Source organism: Acartia tonsa, chromosome 5 (assembly GCF_053477335.1).
Source record: "Acartia tonsa isolate MP-2025a chromosome 5, ASM5347733v1, whole genome shotgun sequence".
Lineage (NCBI taxonomy): Eukaryota > Metazoa > Arthropoda > Copepoda > Calanoida > Acartiidae > Acartia > Acartia tonsa.
The window spans coordinates 35463809-35480981 of NC_137264.1; the positions used below are offsets into that span (position 1 = coordinate 35463809).

A 17173-nucleotide genomic window follows, 5' to 3' on the forward strand; every position below is an offset into this window, starting at 1 on the left:
AAAGCGTTAAATGAACTTTAAATTTTCAGCTCCTTTGTTGAATATTTTGACAAATCTAAGTCATAACAAATAAATTTATTATTTTAATATGAGTCAATACATAATAAAATGAAGATTTAATCACAAAATTCACGCTTTTATTGAGAACTATAATAATTTATTCAGAAAAGTTTACGAGAATTTGACACCTCCTTCCTTGTATACAGCCACCTAAAAAAAATTAGATAAATCCAGGAATAAGGGGATAAGACAATAGCTGATAAATTGATGTACATTACTAATGATGATACACAAAATTACCCCATATGTAGATTGAAATTAGTGTACTCTTAACTTAATGAATCAACCAATCAAAATTCACTGAAGTTCCCAAAGTTGTTAAGCCAACCAATAATAAAATGTTATTATAAAACTTCGTTGACTATGAAATAAACACCCCACTGTCCCCTCTCTCTGAGTAAAACCAATAAAACACTAAGGCCGGATAGTGGAAAAGTGGATTCTTGTCAGTTTAATTTGAGTTTATATATTTTAAACAGGTCATCAGGAATTAGCTTCTCCATCATAGAACATTAAGTACCCACAGTGAAGATTTGTAAATAAATTATAAACAAGAATTTTAATATCTAAAAAAAGCCAAACCAAAATTATATTTTGAGATTTTCAACCATCTAATTAGGCGCGTGTCTTCAATATGACTGATTCAGCCGAAATATATTTAAGTTGGCCGGTCGCAGCTATCAAAATTTACCTGCTTGAAGTTGGCATACATCAGGACATTGCTCTTGGTTGCTGGAAATGGTAAAATAATTATAAAAACATTAAAAACAGCAAAGCCATACAAAAAAATCTTCTGAAAATGGCATAAATTATTTTTGTCAAAACGCGAAAGTTAAGCTTATACTAAGGACTGTTTTTGTCACATAAATACTCTATTTATGGCTCAAGTTACACGAGCAAAACTGGTTAAAAAAAATCAAAGGCAGTAGTTAAATAAAACTTGTCACCTATTAATTGATTGTGCACCAAATAGCAAAGCTGCTGCTGCAGTAAATGGAGCTATCAATGAGCCTCCTGTAAATAAAAGATAGACGATTATTATTTTCAGAATATTTCAGCTTTTTGGTGGATTTTTTGTCTGTTATTGAGATATTCACAAATGCTTACACTTTATAACTAGCTAGTGGCTGCCCACCTAGCATCTAAGGGGTTAAATCCAACCCAGGGCCTATGTGAAGCTTCCCTAAAATGGAGAACAAACTCGGATCAGTAGTTGATGAAATAATACGATTCAGACGAAATAAAACCATACTACTTTATATAATAGACTATCGGCTACGCCCCTAGAGGAAAATCTGTTTGAAAATGGCTATACTCAAAAAACGCCAATCTCAGAAAACGCCTTTTTCATAAAACGCCTACTAATTTTTAAAAATTATCGTGCAGTGAAACATCTCCGTCTAAGAAGGTATTGTAAATATTGTACAATATGTACATTATAAATCTTTATATTGAAATATCTATCCTTGAAGTATAATGTCACTCTTTTACATTCCTTAGACAAAGGATCACAACTAAATAACAAAAACTTTTACCTATTAAATTCATGTTTTAAGTTTCTTTATTTCATATATCTACTGCATACAACCCAGTTTACTTTTCAGTTATTACAATAAGATGATCAACTATGAGCTCTATCAAAACATACTTCTTATCTATTTTCTTTATTATTTGACCTAATATCTTGAATTAACAGAATATCAGGTTGAAATGTTGTAAATATGACTAAACCTAGTAAATTTGTTAAGAGATATTCATAAAGATGTTGTGGAATTTTGGATGGGTGAATTTAAAAATAGGGTTGTGAAATTTGGGTAGGGTGTAAGGAAGAGATAAATAGTTTGGAAAACACAAAATTTTGTTCTAGTTTTTATTATGCTTCAAAGAAATTTTAGATTCATGTTATGTAATTATTAACATACACAAATAATATACAAAATATTTATTGAGTATAATATGCTTTAATTTTATCAGAATTATATAGCTGTTCCTCAAAATAAAAAAATAGTTTAGAATAATTATTATAAATCATATAGCAATTTAACATTTTCTATTTAACAACCTACATATCTGATGAATTTTGGGGGAAAAATAGGGTGAGGTTATTTTAATGTCTTATCACTATATTCCTTCTTATTTTTACCAGATTAGAAAATTATGTACTTTTGAATGTGCTTCAATAATTAAACCCTTTCCTCCAATGAGTTCTCCCAACAATAATTTTCTCCCATTTATTTAAACTATCCCCTTTCTCTTAATATAGCAGCTACTCTTTAGTTTACCATTTTATCCATCTTTGTACATAGTTTATTTACTGGTTTATTTGGTAACTGTTTATTTGTGTTTTAGATAAGAGATCATGAATGACAAGTATTGTATTATTCTATTAAATACTATTTATAAATTAGGCTTTATTTTTTAAAACAGTAGTGGGCATTTTATGAAAAAGGCGTTTTTTGAGATAGGAGTTTTCTGTGATGGGCGTTTTTTGAGGTAGGCGTTTTCTGAGATAGGCGTTTTTTGAGATGACCCTTGAAAATCAGCTATTTACCAAAAATACTATTTTTTTAAATTTCCTCTTCTGGAGATTATCTGCTTTGGCTTATGTAACCAAATCAAATTAACTAAAAAGTGTCAAAGCTAACAAATGAGAGAAAGTATTGGACCTGTAAATTCATATTACAGTACAATGTCCCATGCCTTGCTGAATTACAACTTTTTTACAAGCTAAAACTCAAATTGATGTTAGAGTTGTTACTAAAGGAATAAGACAATGGCCGACTAATTCATGTAAATCCCCAATGTTAATACACAAAATTTCCCCTTCTGTAGTTTACAATCATTGGTTGAAACGTATGGACGCTCAACATAATAAACCAACCAATCAAATTCATTAAAAGTCCCTAAAGTTGTTGAGCCAACCAACAAGAAACCGTTATTAAAAAAAAATCTTTCGAGGACTTGTGTATTAAACAGCCCATTGTCCCCCCTCTCTCTGCTGAAGACTGACCTGAGAGCGAGGCTGCTAGTATAAGTGTTCCTCCACCAGTTATAACTGAAGTTGCTCTCACTCCAGGACAGTTGTTCGCGCATGGAAGAAGAGTTGCTAAATCATACACTAAAAGTAGCTTCAACTCTGGATTCTCGGGGCTTTGCTCCAAAATTGTGTGTGGATTACCAGTACCTCCCGACATTTGTTATAGATAAAAAAAAAAGCTGGATGGGGTACTTTATTACAATACTTTAAGGGCCATATTTTCAATGTATGGTGAAAATTACAACAATTTGATTAAAGCAAAGATTATCAGATTTGGATATAAAAAAATAAGCAAGGGTTAAAAGAAAAAAAAACTTGAAATAACGTCACCAACTTTTGCTTGAATAGGATATAACCTCGTATTCATAGAGAAGCTTAATTAATTAAAAAAAAACAGATATACCACTAAAATATGTACTACTAGCGGCTACGCCCCTTGAGGCCTCTAGTGACACTTAAAATGTTTTTGAGAAAAAAATGTTATGTTGCGTTCAAGTCTCTACGTAAAAATTTTTTTTGTTATTTCTTTTGGGAGGGCGGAGGTACCCAACTCCAAAAGGAGAAGCTACCATGCTAAGGAGAACCCGATCGGTTCATTGGTTAGCGGAACCTTCAGTAAATACAGACAGATATCCTGTTACTTTATTATAAAGACTTACTTTCATCTACATAACACCAAAACGTGTAGTCTGTAAGAAGCTCAGAATTGTATTGAATACACTGCCTCACACTAAATCTTTCCTGTGAAAAAAATAATTTTTAATTATTTCATGAAAATATCTGACAAGAAATATTACAAACTTATCAAATAAAATCAAAATACATATTTTCAAGGTAGAAATAGTGCAACACCCAATAACAAAAGTTTATCATTTCAAATTATTAATTGACGTAATTAGTATTAACAATTGTATTTTTCAATAATAGAGAGTAGCTATCTATAAACAATTCTGATTCTTGTATATCTGAAATTTAATAATCCTACCTGTATCTTACATACAAATCTGGAAGGGAGGGGATATTGGGCTGTTTATTACACTAGTCTTATAATAACGTTTTCTTATTTATCGGCTTATTAATCTTGGGGACTTTTAAAGAAATTTGTTTCATTTAGTTGAGTGTCCAAAAGTATCAACCATTAATTGTAATCTGCATAATTGGAGATGTATATCAATTTAGCGACCATTTTCTTATCCCTTTAGATCCCTGCATACAATTAAATCCTTATAATAGAAAAGCTTTTCTTTAAAAAATATTTGGAAGTTAAATAATAGTTATTTCTCGCATCGTATTATAAACAGCTTTCCGCGGATATAGAATGAACCCCGAGGTGCCGAAGGCACGGGATAAAAAAACTGGTTTTAATCTTATGATTGTACATTTTTATATTCGTAGAAAGCTGGATATAATACGATGCTAGACATAGTTTTTTCATATGGATGAGAACCGCTTCCTATCCACCGGATTCGAATGAATACGAGAAAATATCTTTCCTCTTGAATATCAAAGTTACACTTAGGTTTGTTAGTGACAGGAACAGCAGTTAGACACTCAGCTACATCTCTAAAATCAATAGCATCAATTAAGTCAAAATTAAATAATTAATATTAATTAAAATAAAACTTGATAGATATAGATTGTATTGCAAATTAGATTTTAATACTAAATAAATTGTCATCAAGCATAATTCTGAATGATATAAATAATAAAGTTAAATTTCAATTCTAGTTTTAATTATTTTTTTTAGAAAGGGGGTTAAAACCTACCCCGTAAAGGAGAACCATATCGGTTCAGTGGTTAGCGAGTTTCTTCGGTACATACAGACAGAGACTCTGTTATTTTTTTTTATAAGAATTAACTTTACATGTCCTGTCTGTCACCAGTTCCAATATCTGACAAGCATGACTCAGGATATCTATAATCATCTGGCATCTTCATACCATAGTTAGCTGCTATCCATGGCATGTAGCATCTAGCATCTATATATATCAATATATCTATAATCATCTGGCATCTTCATACCATAGTTAGCTGCTATCCATGGCATGTAGCATCTAGCATCTATATATATCAATATATCTATAATCATCTGGCATCTTCATACCATAGTTAGCTGCTATCCATGGCATGTAGCATCTAGCATCTATACATATCAATATATCTATAATCATCTAGCATCTTCATACCATAGTTAGCTGCTATCCATGGCATCTAGCATCTATATATATCAATATATCTATAATCATCTGGCATCTTCATACCATAGTTAGCTGCTATCCATGGCATGTAGCATCTAGCATCTATATATATCAATTTATCTATAATCATCTGGCATCTTCATACCATAGTTAGCTGCTATCCATGGCATGTAGCATCTAGCATCTATATATATCAATATGAATATTTAGGAGGCTTGCTAATAGTTTAAGATGCTTAAGGTTCTAGCCTCCTCAGCAGGGCTCAGTAGTTGTGGAGAAGCCTTAAATTTAAGCCGTTAGGATGCTTTGATAAGAGGGATTGCTATATTTGGTTTCACGCCAAACGTAGTGGAAAACATCGGAGTGGACAAACGCAGGAGTCCCAAACGTCGGAGTTGGACAAACGTCGTAGTGGACAAACGAAGGAGTTTAGGGACAAACGTCGGAGTGGACAAACACAGAAGTCCCTAATTTTTTTTCAATTTAAATTTTTTTCTAATTTTTAATTTTTTTTCAATTTTTAATTTTTTTTTCAATTTTAAATTTTTTTTCAATTTTTAATTTTTTTTCAATTTTTAATTTTTTTTACAGCCCCCTCCCCCTTATTTTTCTTAGTTAGGTTAGGTTAGGTTATAGGCCAGGGGGCCGAGCACTGCGGCTATAGTCATTATTACAAAGACAGGGGTATAAAAAAATTCAAAATTGTCATATTGTTAAAATAGCGGACACTCCTGGGTTTTACTTAAGCAATGTCCACTCCGACGTTTGTCCCACTCCTACGTTTGTCCACTCCGACGTTTGGGACTCCTGCATTTGGGACTCCTGCGTTTGTCCACTCCGATGTTTGTGACTCCTATGTTTGGGGTAGGACCCCATATTTGGGTCAGACTTCCAGCTAATTGTTGAAGGTTTATTTTCCTGAGGCTTACAGGTGGCTATCTAACCATGCTACAAAGGTATCAATCACATAGACGAGATTATTGATAAAAAAAAGTTAGAAACTTGCTACGCTGAGGCTAAGGCTGCATTATTCATATTTGGGGATGTGGGTGAAATTTGATGTACGGATGTGAAGTTTAAACCAGAATTCCATTAAAACCTATGCATGAAAACACCATATGCAGTCACAACAACCAGAACAATAGCCACTCACTGGCAATCAGAGTTTAATAAACAGCTTTACCTGTAAAAAGAGTTGGATTAAAAGATTCCCTAACAACTCCGTAGGACACATCATTGTATATTTGATAGAATTGCAAACATCCTCTGAAATTGTCAGATTTGTTTTCTCTGTTCATTATTGTAAATTTTTTAAAATAGGAATATAAACTTAAAGTATACCTATGGAAGCTTAAAGGTCCCTGGAAACTGTACCTATCATAACCTGAGCTTTTAAATGGTTTCATGATTCCAGATCCTGCTTACACAAATAATATGATTTCAAATTCTTAAAATAAGTCTGCAAGAAATACACCTCCCTAACTGCTGAAAGACTGCCACAAGTAGACACAATATTTTTGTTATTAAAGTTGAAGGCTTCAAATTTTGGATATTGGGTCTACTTGTGACAGTTTTTTAGCAGTTAGGGCGGTTCCTTTAAAAGTTATTACAGAGAAAAAACAATCAAAATTTTCTTTTAAGTATTACAAATTAATCTTGATATTATTTTTTTCCTGAAGAACCAAAGTTTGGACAGGTCATGTAAGTTGGATCTCTGTAACATTTACTTTTGGGAGGATAGTAGGTATTGGTCTTGTCACCTGAATACATTAGTTTTCAATAGTTATTGGTGTATTGGCAACACCTAGCGCTCGTCGTCGGGAAGGTGATTGGTTCGAATCTTGGCTTAACACTGCGTTATGACTGAAGACGTTAAAATTGGCTTCTATTGCTGTTATGTCAGGTGCACAACATTAATAGTTAGAGTAGGGGAAATGCCTTGGCCCAAAACAGGCACAACTCATTACCATGCAAAGTTAGGACTTCCAGGTAAAGGTCGTGCAATTAAAGTGTTGGCTGTCTGTTGGGTGTTTGTTAACATAATATAGCAAGGGTTTGGACAAGAAAGGAGAGATTTGTCTCCTCTTAGTTATACTGGGTTGTTGGACCCTACGTTAGGGTGTCAAGGACAGCAGCCTCGCCCGTATGAGGTAATTGAATGTTAACTAGTTTCATTTATGTAAATTGTGTACTTGATTTTAAGAAACTCCAACCTTTAACATCTATATCTTTGCAATCAACCTCTTCCAACATCATCTGCTTCAGATAGAAAGAACTTGCTTTGAAATCAGAGGTTCTCTGGCTAAGAAATCCAAATCTCGCTCTTAATAGATATTCAATATTGTTAATGAGTTTATGTTTTCCTCAGCTTATATCAACAATGAAATAAATTCGGGGAAAAATCATGTAACCTATGCTTGATTTTCAGTTGTTGTTGGGGGTTAAAACATAGTAGAATTGAAGACCTTTTATCTTCTATTTTAGATTTATTTCGCCTGTTGGCTATACCTTACTCCTGGTTTTCCTTAGGAATGAAAAATGAAAATGTTAGATGAATTTATTTACTTTAATTCTATGTTATTCCCATCAGATTTTTTTAGTAGAAAGCTACTCTACAATTTCAAATGTCCGTCTGTCTGAAACGAGAATTCCTTTTCCATATTCTGATACATTATGTTTTGGTGCTTTGCTACTTATGGATGTTGTCATCCTTGTTTCTACCTGTCTTGAGGGTCTCCAACATCCCATCCTGCCAAGAAGTTTAACTTTCTTGTTCCATCTACAAATTGTATTCAAGTTTATTTTGAATATCTAAAAACTTTTCTTTAATTAATTTTCAACAAAAATTTATAATAGTATCACTTTATATTTTGTGTAAAATTACTAATTAAAATTCACTGCACTTTGTATAATTAACCCATGGAAAGAAGAGATTTAAAATTTGAGTATTTTGAGTACATTTCCTGGCTGTAGATATTCATCATCACCCTTGGGAAGACAGGCTGGCCATATGTTGGTCTTCTTCAAGAAGGTTGCATTCTGCAATAAAATATTATGAAATAATAAAATATAAACAAATACTTACAGAAACTTTACAATGAAGAAACCAATCCTATTTGCTTACTTTCAGAAGAGTGTCATCAACTACATATGTTGCAATGTCATGTCCTAAAAATATTTAAAATAATGTTTTCATAAATAAAATTCTAAAAATGATCAAAATATTCAAAATAGAAATAAAAAAGAAATAAGTTCCTTTAAGAATATCCTCTGGATCATACAATGGATGATTGATAATTTCCTGAAATAAAACTTGATTGAATTTTGCAATTTTGTATACAATATGAAAAAAGGTTTTTTTTCCTGTATTTTCCGTAAAGTTGTATGTAAGCGTTTAGTCAAATATGCTTCTTAAGTCAAACTGTTCTTAATATTTAATGAAATGGTCAAAATTAATACATTAAGTTTGACTAAACGCTAACACACAACTTTCCGGAAAGTACACAAAAAATAACCCTCTTTTTTATTATTTTCAGTAAACAACATTGATTTTGCATTTCATTATGAAATACCTTAATTGGTAGAAAGATTTCATCCTCTGGAGAAAGGAATATATTTTCAGTTTCAACACTGAACTCTCCACACACAATGTTCAGATCATCAATTTCAGCCTTGTATGTTCTAGCATCTGGTGTACAGTAGGGACTCTTCCTAAATATCCATATTAGTCATCTTGAAACTTATTAGGGGTGATTAATTTGCTTGAGTTATAATGATTTTAGCAGTATTTGAAAAAAAAAAAAAAAATAACCAAACCCATTGTTAAAAAAGAGTGTTTAAATGTTTTGTCTTCAAAGAAATCGGTAATTATTACATATTTTAAGTGTAACAAGCTTTATTTTTATAAAAATTTTATTCTAGCATTCACAATCTTTCTTCATATGTCCATTTAGAGATATAACTTTACTTATTGAGTATAAAAATGTAATTTTTTTATACCATACTCATAATTGTAAGAACGAGTAGAATATAGTTATTTATCACTTCGTCTTATAGACTGCTTTCCGCAAAAAAAAATAAAATGACAAAACTATATTTTGTTATTTTTATTTAAATGTTTGTGGAAAATTTTCTGTAATACGGTGCTATACATGATTTTTCAGTATGGCTGAGAACTGGTTCTAATTATGTACAGGGTGAGTCAGAAAAACTGAGTTTTCCGATTTTCTGATACAACCAGTAGGAATATGGAAAAAACAATTATAGGTTCTTGTTCTCTATAAAAATATACATTAAACTTAGAAAAGGTGTTTTTTAATATCTCTGAAAACAACGGCGCTTTTTATAGCATAAAGATTTCAAAAAGTGTGTGTGATGACTTTTTCGGCCATTATTTTGTACTTTTTAGGTAGATTTATGAATAATAAAAAATGTCTACCATTCTAAAAAGATGAACAAACATATTTTTTTATTATTAAAATTTGTATTCAACAGATTGTAAATATTTAACATCTTAAAAATACAATTTATTTAAATTAAATTATCACATTATAAATCAAACGTTTTGTTGTAATCTATTGTTGATTTAATGCTCCATGACCGGAACTATTAAATCTTGTTACCTAAATTCTTTCCCCACTCCCCCTGAATTTCCTCTATATTTGGTGCAAGACTGGATTTAATCTCCAAAATCTCCGCCCCCTTTTGACAAATTATACTTGTGTGTTATAATCCATCATAATAACTAAAAAGGCATTTTCATTTTAAAAATCAAACCTTGATAGCGTTTTTATCTTAAGAGATTTTTTTGTCAAATAAAAAGATTTTTTTTTCTTTTTACTATAAGCTACGTTATTATAGAAGATTCTTTTAAACCCCATGCATCACAATAAAAAAATATGAAAAAATTACAAATTGCAGTATTCTAAAAATGCTTTTGTGAGAAGCCAAAAAGCATTTCACCTTTAAAACTCATTAAAGTACTTTTCTTAGATCTTTTTCTAAATAAATATTGAAATTTTAAGATTTTTTTATACAAAATAGATAAGTTGTTTTAATTTTTCTTGATCAACATTTTTTCACACAAGGCATTTTTTGACACCATACACCTATCATAGAGGCCGCATTTTTAGAGATAATGAAAAACACCTTTTACAAGTTTGATGTGCTTTTGTACAGAGATCAAGGATATATAATTATTTTTTCTGTATTCCTTCTGGTTGTTTCTAAAAATCGAAAAACTCAGTTTTTTCTGACTCACCCTGTATATTATTCGGTTTTAAAGTCATACTAGAAAAATGATGATGCTGAAAGTTTTGACCTGCAGTTGGTAACATATCCATCAGGTCCAACAGTTGAACAGCAACAGGGTTCAAGTATGTTTCCTTTATTATCCTAAGAAAATCCATATTCAGCTAATCATAATGTCGCTAATATGTTTAGAGTACACTTTACCAAATAAGTAATCAGATTATGATCTCAAGGCATTGGTTTTTTAAAAAACAGTTTAATAATTGGTCATTCAACCCCCCTCCTTATTTTTGGAATGAATTAAAATAAGGGGGACTGAGTAGATTTTTTCTATGAATATCCCTGAAGAACCCATCAGGACTTTTCTTGCTATGCTTTAACCTTGCAGGGCTACCCAGTATAAACTAACAAAACCCCTACCCCCTTTATATTTTATTTTTTAAAAATAATGTGGGGGAGGTTTTGTGCTCGACAAGGATTTATGGGGAAATCGTCTAAATATGTTGTGTTGTAATGTCTTTTGTAAGTACCTTGCAGAGGTAATTGCAATGAGCTGAAGAAACCAGAATAGTTGGCCCAGGAGGAGCTGATAACAGGGTCACTCCACACTTGTGATAGCTCCTAAATTATACATTGTTATTTTTTTTAAAGTAGTGAAGTTATAATTTACTTTGTCTGTACGTCAGTTTGTAACGCTTGGTGAGATATGTGATTTTTCTCAGCTTCTTTACAAGATAGACGGCTGATTTTTTTTGTGAAGATTTCTTATACCATTTAGCATCCGGTATGTAATTTACTTTGTCCGTCGGTCTGTCAGTCATGCTAAAAAATATAGAATACACTTGAAAGGTTTCGTAATTCCTTCTCCAATATATTTATATTCTTGATTTTAACAAATCACCAAATGCTCTTTAAATCTCCTTGTCAGTATTCACATTCATGATTTTTGTGCTTATGGGTGTTGTCATTCTTGTTATCTATATAAATTGTTATAAAAATGTCTAAAATTGTAAAAATTACGGCAAGTGTATTTAAAATTGCCTGTATCCAAAACTTCTAAGAGAACAAGCCCATGGATATTTTCTTATTTTGGTTGCTGAAATCATAAGTATATTAGAATGTTCATTTAATTAATATATTCTATTACATGGAATCTTAATTAAAAGTGAAAAGTGTTTTTGCATATTCTAATATTATGAAAATTGTAATCCTTTACCTAAATGAGGAAACTATTTGTCTAAAATCTTTACTTACTGCTATCTAGAGTTATTGTTTGAGCCGCTGGTCCTGCAAATCTTGTAAGGAGGCTGCTTCTAATAACATTTTATAGATATACTAGCGGCTGCGCTCCAAGTATCTCATAGCTCATAGTATTTGGGATAGGGAAAAACATACGTATATATTTAAACCATTCTAAGACTTGGATTTAAAAGGAAGATAGCCTAAAACCATCCAGGGATCTATGATTTTTTAGAATGGAGAAATGAATTGGTTTAAGTTTTCGATATCGTTACAGACAAAAAATACCCTACTACTTTATATAATTGCATGTGAACTAATTTTTACAAAATTAAAAATGATTTATACATGTCTCTAGCAGATAAGTAAAATTTACCTCATGAAAGATGTTGGATTTGATGCATTTAGATCTAAAATTAAAATTGAATTTTGACCAAAAGATGTTATTTGATTAAGTTTATTTTAATTCTTAATTGTTTAGGTTTTAGAAAACTCAACAGTTTCATTTTTCTTCCTATAAAATCTTTTAATAAGGTTAAAGAATAATTTAGTTTTAAATAAAAATGGGAAGTTTTACCTACAAAAAGAGGAAATTTTGTATTCAAGTTGTTCCTTGTTAATTCTCCACCCAAGTGTGTCAATTCCAGTGTAGATTTAGTCAAATTCAAGTTTTTGAATGAGTCCTAAATAAAATAAAAATATAAATACACCTGTAGACAAATATAAAACCTTAATAGAACGAGAATGATTTTGTTCAATAGATGTGAAGCTAGAAATGTTGGAAAGAGAAGTGTTGGTTATGGAAAGTGATTGGATATGGGAAAGAGAAGTTACTGCGTTGATTTTATAAATAGGCAAATCCTACATTAGAATTACAAAAGGACGGTCAATAACAAGCACTTAAAAGGTTTACTACTACTTAGAAAGATGACTATTAGGACATCCCAGTATAATAAATTACTATAGAAAGCAATAACATCCATTTTGGGAGGTAAAGGGAGGGGGTCCTAACAAAAAATGAAAATAAATATAATTAGATTTGACCCTCCCCCCCCCCCTCCTTCCAAAGATTTAAAGATTTTTGGTATGTGAATAAAAGATGAAAAATAAAATCGTTTACCTTGTTATCGAGGTTTAGCAGAAGATCAGAATCATTATTTAGTAAAAGTGTATTATTTTCCAAGATAATTTCTTTTAACTTGTTATTTCCATTTATTCTTGCTTTGGTGGCATTTCTCTTCTTTCTTTTGCGGCGTTCATGAATACCTTGATGATTTTTGATATATTTATAAAAATATATGGATAAAGTGCCTTCATGGTAAATCGTTTCTTTTCTGGGCCTTCTGGTGCCGCTTATAAAAATGAACAAGAAAAAAATTTGGCAGCTATCAGCCAATAAATTAAATAGATTTTTGGATATAATAGACCTAAGGAACAGTTCAATGGTCTCTTGACAAGTGAGAAGCATGAGTTTGGTCCCTGCCTTGGACGAGATGGCGAAGCCGCCCAAGTTCCTGAGGCCTGCTATATTTTTATTCTGATAAGGAACAGTTTATCTTGAACTGCACCAGATCAATATAAAGAATACCTCATAATTTAATTCATAAGTTTATATAAACTATCATAGTTTTGCCTTTCCATAAAACAAGGATGAAAAAATACATAAAAGTGAAGTTCGGAAATGGAAAGACAAACGATCATTAACACTTATTAGAGTGTCAGAACTGAATGAATAAGCAGAATATTAATGCTTAATTAAGTATAATCAAAATTGTAAATAAATTTGTTGCAAAACTGAATAAATACATGTTACTGTTTAAGGACATATCTACATTTCTAGGAATTGATTATAGAGATGCTTTACTTACAACATTGTACCATGTTTTAATTGGAATCAGTATTCCAAAAATCAGATTAATCAGATAATTTTAACATACAGAAATTTTTTTTTTTAATCAGCATGTTTAAAATAGATATACAAACTTTTTGGTAACGATTATAGAGTTGCTGCGCTTTCTAAGTCGTTCTTAACTGTTATAGGAATCATCATGCAAAGTTTGAAATCGATAGGACAATTCTAACCTGCAAACTAAGTTTATCCTTTAAAATTCACCTATTAATGGATTATCTATACCTGTATAAGTTCCTGGGCTAAAGTTAAAATAAGTTAACATGTAAGTTACTGCCAAAGAATCAATGTCCCGAGAAAAATGAGGTTCTGAAAAAAAAGAAATGACTTAGTTTATTAATTACTAGCAGACACGCCTTTTTGTAATTCCGTATTCAAAGAGGCAGATAGTGGCTAGAATAATATCTTAATACCATCCCTGGTGGCTAAGTCTGATAATAGATAAACCATTACACAAGCTTTCCTAAAAAAGTGAACTCAATCGGTTCGGTAGTTATTGGGACCTTTAGCTTCAAACGAAAAACCTTTACTACTTTATAATAGGCCTACTTTGTATTATCTCTAATACAAAGTAGCTTGATGTCTGTCTGTCCGTCCGTCCGTCCGTCCGTCCGTCTGAAGATTAAGATCTCGGTAACCACTGAACCGATCGTATTCTACTCTTCAGGGTATATACATATTGGTCCTGCGGTGGTTTTAAGCTATTTTTTGGGGGGTGGGACACCCCCAACCCCCCCCCCAAAACAACCCCCCCCCCATTTTTTTTATTGCAGAAGATTTCCTTGGTCATTTTTTTTGCAGGAGATTTCCTTGGTCCTTTTACGAATTTCACCTTAATTTTTTTTGATCACCTCTTGGGGCAAAGCCCCTAGAGGCTAGGGACGAAGCTGCTAGTATTAAATATAATGCAGAAAAAAAAGATTTTAAAATGCCCTACCTCCATCAGGAAACAGAGAAAGGTAGCAGTCAAGCAATACTCTTATTTTCAGATCAAATTCTGTTGTTACACCCAAAATTAGTAAAGTTGCACTAAAAAAAAATTCTTTAGTTGTGTATTATCGACGTAGGACAGACTTTTAGCTAAATGTAGAATAGTCTTGCAATTCTTACCATCAAATAAATCAATTTTAATTGTACATGTACTTTATTTAAAAGCATGCATGCAGATATTACTAAAATGATAATATTATACCTTTGGTAGATACTTAAATGGATATGTAACCGCGGTGTCCACACCTAGGGACTAAAACCTGCAGCTACTGGGGGGGGAACCTAGCAATGCCAAATTCTATATCCAACTGACTTCTAAATCCCAACCTTTGCATAATATTTATTTGCAAACAACAGCTTAGCATTGCTATCTCTTAAAGTTAGCCCTGCTCGTCCTTGTTCCTTTGTTAGCTGTCTGTTTTGCTTCTAGGAGCAAAGCTCCTCTTCAACCCCTACTACCTTGCTAATATTCAATGAAAACCTAGGCTTTATGCAGAAATCTTTAGCTTAAAAATTTTTTTTGATAAAAAGTACAATGGTTATTGACTTTTCATGAATTTTAATTATCAAGAAGTTAAATTATAAGATGAATGTAAATATTTTGAATACCTGCTAATCATGGAGATATAGTAGGCAGAAGTATAGGAGAGTGCAGAGCAGGATAAACGACCACTTGAGGTTGATATCCTATTAAGTTTGTTCATAAATTGCCAAAGGAAACGTTGTCTATTCTACTGTACCCATTATCTGCATTTTAAAATAATTTTGTCCTAACATCGTTTTTTCAATAATTAGTCTTCGAATTGAACTAAATCTATTATATACCTTTAACATAAATAAATATTGATAATCAGAAATAGGCTCAAAGAAAATTATGAAAGTAAGTAATGCATGAAACTAAAACAATTTTTTCAATTACAGTTAGGTTACTATCGTTCAAATATCTGTAAATTAATTAATTATTTCTCGATTTACAAAACATTTTTTTATGAATATCCATAGCTATATAATAGTTTTTATTATGAACAAGTTTCCTGTCTATCATGTTTGATATGCCTGTGTAACAGTTATCAAAAAAACAATTCCAGCTTTTAGGTTTCCTAGACATATTACTATTAATAAAATCGAGAAATTACTTTTAATTTTATAAAAAATGCAATTCATGTTTCTGAAGCTATTAAACAGTAAAAAAATACAATATAAAACATAAAAAATACCTGTATTCATTTAATTTTATATTTCTCGTTCTAAAACCACTTGTAAGATCGATAATTATAAAATCCAAAGATAGCGGTGCATTAAATGCTTCTTGATCTTCCCATTCACAAGATTCCCAACACTCTCCTATAACAGAACCTATCTTTAGTCAAATAGAACAAAACAAGTATTTATACTAGGAATAGCGACATAGACGTCCAATGGGGGTGGGAGCCGCCGTAAAAGGGTGTTTAACCCAATCAAACCCTTAAAATTCTTCATTTTCCCAACTTACAGGCATGTTGCATATCAAAATGACCGCATTGAAATGCTGATTAAGAATCTGAAAACCGTTTAAAAAATATAGATTCAGTCTAAAATGATTTTCAAATAGCCTACCAAAATAATCAGTTTTGACTAAATCAGCTGTTTTTGAGATCTTATTCAAACTAGGAACAATATTTATAAAAATAGTTTTTAGATTCGTAATCAGCATTTCAATGCGGTCATTTTGATATGCAACATGATTTGTTTGAAGAAATTTAAATTTTTGGTTTTATAAGGTCGTGAGGGGGGGGGCACATTTTATACCCCCGCGCCCGTTGTTATTGGATTACAAAACCCCTGTTAAGTTTTACAGGGTTTTATATTGGCCCAGTAACCCTTGCCAATGTCAACTAATGTGAAAATCCCAAAAAGCTTGTAAATCGACCCGCCCTTAAAAAAGTATATGAAAAAACAACACAGAATTCACATATATGGGGTAGCTCAAGGGTAAATTGATAAGCAGTCAGACAGACATAAAAAACATACGTGCTACCAAGGACGTCCAAGGGTGGGGGGGGGGGGTAAAATGGTGATTACCCCCCCCCATTTAAAATCTACCCCTACCTTGGGGGTAAATACCCCCCCTCCATAATAAATAATCCTTAACAAAAAAAATGTTGGCGCCCTTCGCTAAATATTTAATGCTATTTCATAATTAGGTAGGTACCTTTTTACATTATTAAATTACCCCCCCAAAAAAATTTACCCCAGGGGTAAACTTTTTTTTTATCGAAAAACCCATAATAGACTAGATAATAATAAGGTATATGACCTGAAAAAGAGTTGGCATCCACAGTAGCTGCATTCCTTTTTAAATATAATCTTTACATTTTAATTTCTCTACAGTTTGTGTCATTGATCTAAGGTTAAAAGCTTAGAATCATATTTAACTATATTCCAAGCAAATGAGATTAAAAAACTTTTAAGGGGCAATGTGCAACTCCCTTTCCCTCCGGAATAGAGTTT

At 31.7% G+C, this 17173-nt stretch overlaps 1 protein-coding gene across 1 annotated transcript; it reads right to left on the reverse strand.

Annotated features, from left to right (window-relative positions):
- Positions 1–35: 35 nt before the first annotated feature.
- On the reverse strand, positions 36–15387 carry LOC145320123 (uncharacterized). Its single transcript, XM_080162562.1, has 18 exons — positions 15293–15387; positions 14631–14722; positions 12905–13050; positions 11076–11166; positions 8420–8463; positions 8259–8334; positions 8017–8074; positions 7509–7618; positions 6967–7055; positions 6637–6710; positions 6479–6561; positions 4962–5076; positions 4584–4660; positions 3757–3831; positions 3071–3166; positions 1008–1074; positions 752–792; positions 36–210 (listed from the first exon to the last, which is right to left on the reverse strand). The coding sequence occupies exons 1-18, from the start codon at positions 15385–15387 to the stop codon at positions 158–160; spliced, it is 1482 nt and encodes a 493-aa protein (XP_080018688.1). The 3' UTR covers positions 36–157.
- Positions 15388–17173: the final 1786 nt, after the last annotated feature.